Source organism: Palaemon carinicauda, chromosome 45 (assembly GCF_036898095.1).
Source record: "Palaemon carinicauda isolate YSFRI2023 chromosome 45, ASM3689809v2, whole genome shotgun sequence".
Classification (NCBI taxonomy): domain Eukaryota; kingdom Metazoa; phylum Arthropoda; class Malacostraca; order Decapoda; family Palaemonidae; genus Palaemon; species Palaemon carinicauda.
This window is the reverse complement of record NC_090769.1, coordinates 22609253-22615613: the sequence shown is the minus strand read 5'-3', so window position 1 is coordinate 22615613 and position 6361 is coordinate 22609253. Positions and strand designations below refer to the sequence as shown.

Sequence of the window (6361 nt, the reverse complement as noted above, 5' to 3'; positions counted from 1 at the left end):
GAATAGTGTTATTGGGAGACTTTAATCTGATCACTCACAACAAACCAACCTAGTAAGGGTGGCCCCTGACTTGTAGAGCTTTGCTGATCATGGCGATACACAAACCCTTTCACCACGTTAAGGTATCCCCAACTAGGCTATAAAGAAAATCTCTGCTATGCATTTGCAGTAAAATCTATCCCCATAACTTCTTGTAGTTTTTCCTTATTCCCTTTCCTCACTGGGCTATTTTCCCTGCTGGAGCCCTTGGGCTTATAGCAATACTGCATTTCCAACTAGGGTTGTAGCTTAGCAAGTAATAATAATAATAAGAAGAAGAAGAAGAAGAACAAGAACAAGAACAAGAAGAAGAAGAAGAAGAAGAAGAAGAACAAGAATAATATAATCTTAATAATAATAATAATAATAATAATAATAATAAAATAATAATAACAATAAAAATAATAATAATAATAATAATAATAATAATAACAATAATATATAATAATAATAATAATAATAATAATAACAATAATAATAATAATAATAATAATAATAATAATAACAATAACGAATGAAATCGACTTAATGAGAATAAAAACAGCAAGTAAATTATTGCAATTGTTGTGGCAGGGAACGTAAAACAAATGGTACTACCTTCCTAAAAGAGATGTTTATGCAGAGCGATGTCGTAAAGGAGAAACGGTCTGATGTAGGAGGTGATCATGACACCACTACTCTCTCTCTCTCTCTCTCTCTCTCTCTCTCTCTCTCTCTCGGCTTTTAACAGTTTAGAATTCCATCCCTCATTGCTTTCCTTGGTTTAATCACTCTCTCTCTCTCTCTCTCTCTCTCTCTCTCTCTCTCAGCTTTTAACAGTTCAGCCATCCGTCTTTGCGTTTCATGGTTAAATCTCTCTCTCTCTCTCTCTCTCTCTCTCTCTCTCTGCTTTTATCAGTTCAGAATTCCATCCGTCTTTCCTTTGGTTTAATCTCTCTCTCTCTCTCTCTCTCTCTCTCTCTCTCTCTCGTGTTAGGGAAGCCGACATTAACTTGACATTTTGGGTTAATAGAATAATGGAATAACTTTGTCGATTTAAAGAAATTCATCTTTAATATCAGCCCAGCTATTGAAGAGTTGGGGGAGAGAGAGAGAGAGAGAGAGAGAGAGAGAGAGAGAGAAAATTACACCTTAAAGGATACTATAACTGGTTAGTTTATCTTTAATTATAATTCAGATATCTGAGAGAGAGAGAGAGAGAGAGAGAGAGAGAGAGATTACACCTTAAAGGATACTAGAACTGGTTAGTTTATCTTTGATTATAATCCAGATATCTGAGAGAGAGAGAGAGAGAGAGAGAGAGAGAATTACACCTTGAGAGAGAGAGAATTACACCTTAAAGGATACTAGAGCTGGTTAGTTTATCTAAAATTATAATCCAGATATCTGAGAGAGAGAGAGAGAGAGAGAGAGAGAGAGAGAGAAACTCAATCTAGAAAGAAATCCAAGAGATGTTTTTAAGATGCAATAAAAAAACCTTCATTATTTTTTCCCTCCTTTGAAGACGAATAAACACAATTTACCCTTTTCCTCAGATTTAGCAACCTCTTTATGCAAAAATGCTACAGAACTTTTCTCGTTAAGGGGAAACTCAAAAGGTTTAATATCGAAGAGATAAAACGGAAAAAGGAAAAAAAAATTGTGGTTCAGGAAAAATAAATTCTCATCTCTCCCAAGTCTGTTATTACAAGGGCTAATGTCTACCGACTTCGGAATAAGCCATAAATGGGTTTTTGGACAAGGTAACCACAGGAGCAACTTTGGTCATTATTTGCTCAGCTGAACGAGCTGGAAAGGGAAAAGAGTCTTGGACTGGAAAGTTCGTGGCAGGACTTGGCCTGGAAAGCTGGAAAGTTCATGGCATGAATTGGCTAGGAGAGTTCGTGGCATGACTTGGGCTGGAAACTTCATGGCATGGCTTGGGCTGGAAAGTTTGAGGCAGGACTTGGCCTGGAAAGTTTGTGGCATGACTTGGTCTGGAAAGTTCGTGGCATGGCTTGGGCTGGAAAGTTTGTGGCAGGACATGGACTGGAAAGTTCGTGGCATGACTTGGGCTGGAAACTTCATGGCATGGCTTGGGCTGGAAAGTTTGAGGCAGGACTTGGCCTGGAAAGTTTGTGGCATGACTTGGTCTGGAAAGTTCGTGGCATGGCTTGGGCTGGAAAGTTTGTGGCAGGACATGGACTGGAAAGTTCGTGGCATGACTTGGGCTGGAAACTTTATGGCATGGCTTGGGCTGGAAAGTTTGTGGCAGGACTTGGCCTGGAAAGTTTGTGGGATGATTTGGTCTGGAAAGTTCATGGCATGAATTAGGAAAGTTCGTGGCATGACTTGGTTTGAGAAGTTTGTGGCATGACTTGGTCTGGAAAGTTCATGGCATGACTTAAGAAAGTTCGTGGCATGACTTACGAAAGTTCGTGGCATGACTTAGGAATGTTCGTGGCATGACTTGACCTGGAAAGTTCAGGGCAGGATTTGGCCAGGAAAGTTTGTGGCATGACTTGGGCTGGAAAGTTCGTGGCATGACTTAGGAAAGTTCGTGGCATGACTTTGGAAAGTTGGGGGCATGTCATGGACTGGAAAGTTAGTGCAGAACATGGACTGGAAAGTTTGTGCAGAGCATGGACTGGAAAGCTTGTGGCAAGACACGGACTGGAAAGTTCGTGGCAAGACATGGACTGGAAAGTTCGTGGCATTACATGGACTGGAAAGTTCCTGGTATGACTTGGACTGGAAAGTTCGTGGCATGACTTAGGAAAGTTCGTGGCATGACTTTGGAAAGTTCGGGGCATGACATGGACTGGAAAGTTCGTGCCATGACCCCTCTGAGTGAAAAGTATTCACGAGTCGACAAGTTTGTAAAATAAAAATAAATTTAGATGAATAGTAAAGGGTACAATTGTAAATATATGTAAATTACAAGAAGCACTAGAAGAGTTGAAAGACCCAGGCCTACATGGCTGAGAACTATGAAACGTGGGGTAGGAGATGATGTATGGAGAAGAATTGATTTAAAAGCTCAAGATAGAGACGACTGTCGAAATCTAATCGAGGGCCTTTGCATCAATAGGCGTAGGAGATGGTGATGATGATAAAATAATGATGTACAATTATAATTTGTAAAAATTGTGAATGTATATTTCTGAATAAAAGAAAAAAGGTTTTCTGAAGTTAAGGTAAAAGAGTTTGACAATCTAAGAAAAATAAGCAATTATTGTACTAAATTAACCTTAAGAACATCAAAATGTACCTTTATATATATAAAATTGAAATCAACGCACACTTTACCTTACTCTTACTAAAACATAACTTTCCTAATTATTCCTTACCGTGGTTAGTTAGTTAACTGTCCATAAAGAAGAAGAAGAAGAAGAAGAAGAAGAGAGAGAGAGAGAGAGAGAGAGAGAGAGAGAGAGAGTCGACTAAAGGACATTATTGTTTTTTACAACCCGCCTACTTAAGAGAGAGAGAGAGAGAGAGAGAGAGAGAGAGAGAGATTTCGTATTAATAAATAATAATAGGTTCAATATATCCCAAAATTAACACGTGTTAAGTTTAATATGGGTCTCAAATCCCGTTTTCTTTAAAACTAACAGAAATGGGAAATCAGCCAATACAGTGCTGGAAGTGTTCTGGAGGGGACTGCAAATTGTACAATATTGCCTGTTATACAAAAAAAAAATAATTTCGTAAACAAGAATAAAGAGAATAAAAAAGTAAATATCGAAAATTAACCGTAAAATTATTTACTTTTGACTGCCATACAAATAAAATTGTGAAGATTATACATCACCAATTAGAGTAAAAAAATATAAATGAAAAAACTATAAAAAAAAATTTGCCCTAGATTTATTCACTTTCGACTGTCATACAAACAAAATTGTGAATTTTTTTACAGCATCAATTGCTGGATAAAAAATAAATTTTAAGAAAAATAAATTATAAAAATTTGCCTTAAAATTATCCACTTTCGACTATCGTACAAACAAAATTGTGGACACTATTACAGCACCAGTTGTTTATTGAAACAAATAGAAATAGAAAATTAAATTATGAAAATTGAAAAATTTAAAAAATCATAAAAATTTACCTTAAAATTGTAAAAACTACTTAAGCACTAACTGTCGTTTTTTTAATAGAAAGAATAAAAAAACTAAATTACGAAAATTAAAAAATTAAAAAACTAAATCATTATAAGTTACCATAAAATGATCCACTTTCGACTTAAGTACAAACAAAATTATGAAAATTATTACAGCACTAATTATATGGTAAAAAAAAGATAAAAAAATAAAACACTAAATTAAGAAAATTAACCATAAAATATTTTCCATTTTGAAACCCGAGTAGAAATATCGATCGAAAATTGCACGCTGTTATGAAAATCATAAATCACTCAACTATAGTCCATTTCTTTTAGCGAGGCACATTTGCACTGACTCACAACGGTGCCCTTTTAGCTCGGAAAAGTTTCCTGATCGCTGATTGGTTAGAATGATCTTGTCCAACCAATCAGCGATCAGGAAACTTTTCCGAGCTAAAAGGGCATCGCTGCGAGTCGGTGCAAATATGCATCGCTAAAAGAAATGGACTATAGTGATGGAATGTAAACAAAGTAAAAAATTATAAATCAGGTGTTCGACAGCGTACGTGACACCAATGTTAAAACAACAATAATAATAATAATAATAATAATAATAATAATAATAATAATAATAATAATAATAATAATAATTTCAAAAGTAATAATAATTCTATAAATTATATTAACAATGTTAATTTTGATAAGTTTATTGATAATAATAATTTTGATAATTTTAATAGCAATTTTATGATGATACAACAACAGCAACAACAACAACAACAACAACAACAGAAATAATAATAATAATAATAATAATAATAATAATAATAATAATAATAATAATAATAATAATAATAATGAGTCTATATGTGTCTATATAAAATTATTTATAATAATAATTTTAATTGCAATTTTCTGATAATAATAATAATAATAATAATAATAATAATAAGTCTATATGTGACTATATAAAATTATTTATAATAATAATTTCAATAATTTTAAAAGCAATTTTCTGATCTCCCTGGACAATTCTATCCTGTTCGTAATACTAGGCAGGCAGTTAATTCTAATAGCCAGGCCTTCTCCATCACGAGGCTCAATACTACGCAGTACTCTAGAAGTTTTATTCCATCTGTGACCAAGTTGTGGAATGATCTTCCTAATCGGGTGGTTGAATCAGTAGAACTTCAAAAGTTCAAAGTTGGAGCAAATGCTTTTTTGTTGACCAGGCAGACATAGTCTTTTTATAGTTTATTTATGACATATTTGTTTTTGATGTTGTTGATAGTTTATTATATGACATGTCTGTTTTGACGTTGTTTCTTATTTTAGAATGATTTATTGTTAATTTGTTCTCTTCATTTATTTATTTCCTTATTTCCTTTCCTCACTGAGCTATTTTTCCCTGTTGGAGCCCCTGGGCTTATAGCATCTTGCTTTTCCAACTAGGGTTGTAGCTTGGATAGTAATAATAATAATAATAATAATAATAATAATAATAATGATAATAATAATAATAATAATAATAATAATAATAATCAGTGTGCATATCTCTCTATATAATCTAGACAGATAGGTAAACAGATGGACAAATAAACAGATAAACAGACACAAATAAACACAATCCCTCCAGGCTTGATATATAATGACTTTTATCACACATCACCCAGTTTATCTTTAGTATAATTAATATTTCACTGATCTCCTGTCAACCAGAATCTCACTTTCGTTCCTCGACTGTCCATCTTCCTGTCTATCAAGTTAATCAGTTTAAACAGACTTGAAGGGAAGATATAAAGGTTTTTTTAAGGCTGTTTTAGTTGTATTTTTTATGTATAGAACTGCGTTTTTTTAGACTAACTGATTGGCCATGTCTGTCCAACTCGAGGTTATAATCGGGTTTTTTTTTTTTTTTTTTTTTTTTTTGTAATTCAATACAGTGTTTAAATTTGAAGGGTTTTTTAGACTGTTTTAGGTGTATTTTAGACGTCTAGAACTGCGATTTTTTAGACTAACTGACTGGCCATGTCTGTCCAACTCCATGTTATATTCGTATGTACTTCTTTTTTTTTTGCTGTTTTTTTTTTTTTTTTTTTTTTTTTTTGTATTCCAATAAAATGTTTAATTTTGAAGGGTATTTTTAGAATGTTTTAGTCTATATTTTAGATGTCTAGAACTGCGTTTTTTTAGACTGTTATTGACTGACCATGTTTGTCCACCTGCGAGGTTATATTC

At 33.5% G+C, this 6361-nt stretch overlaps 1 protein-coding gene across 1 annotated transcript in view; it reads left to right on the top strand.

The window, feature by feature from the left end:
- The first annotated feature begins 2605 nt into the window (after window positions 1-2605).
- The window catches only part of LOC137634844 (dentin sialophosphoprotein-like), a 9994-nt gene continuing 6238 nt past the window's right edge, over window positions 2606-6361 (top strand). The window contains exon 1 of the mRNA XM_068367397.1: window positions 2606-2757. Coding sequence (XP_068223498.1) covers window positions 2606-2757 — 152 coding nt within the window. The remainder of the gene's footprint in view (window positions 2758-6361) is intronic.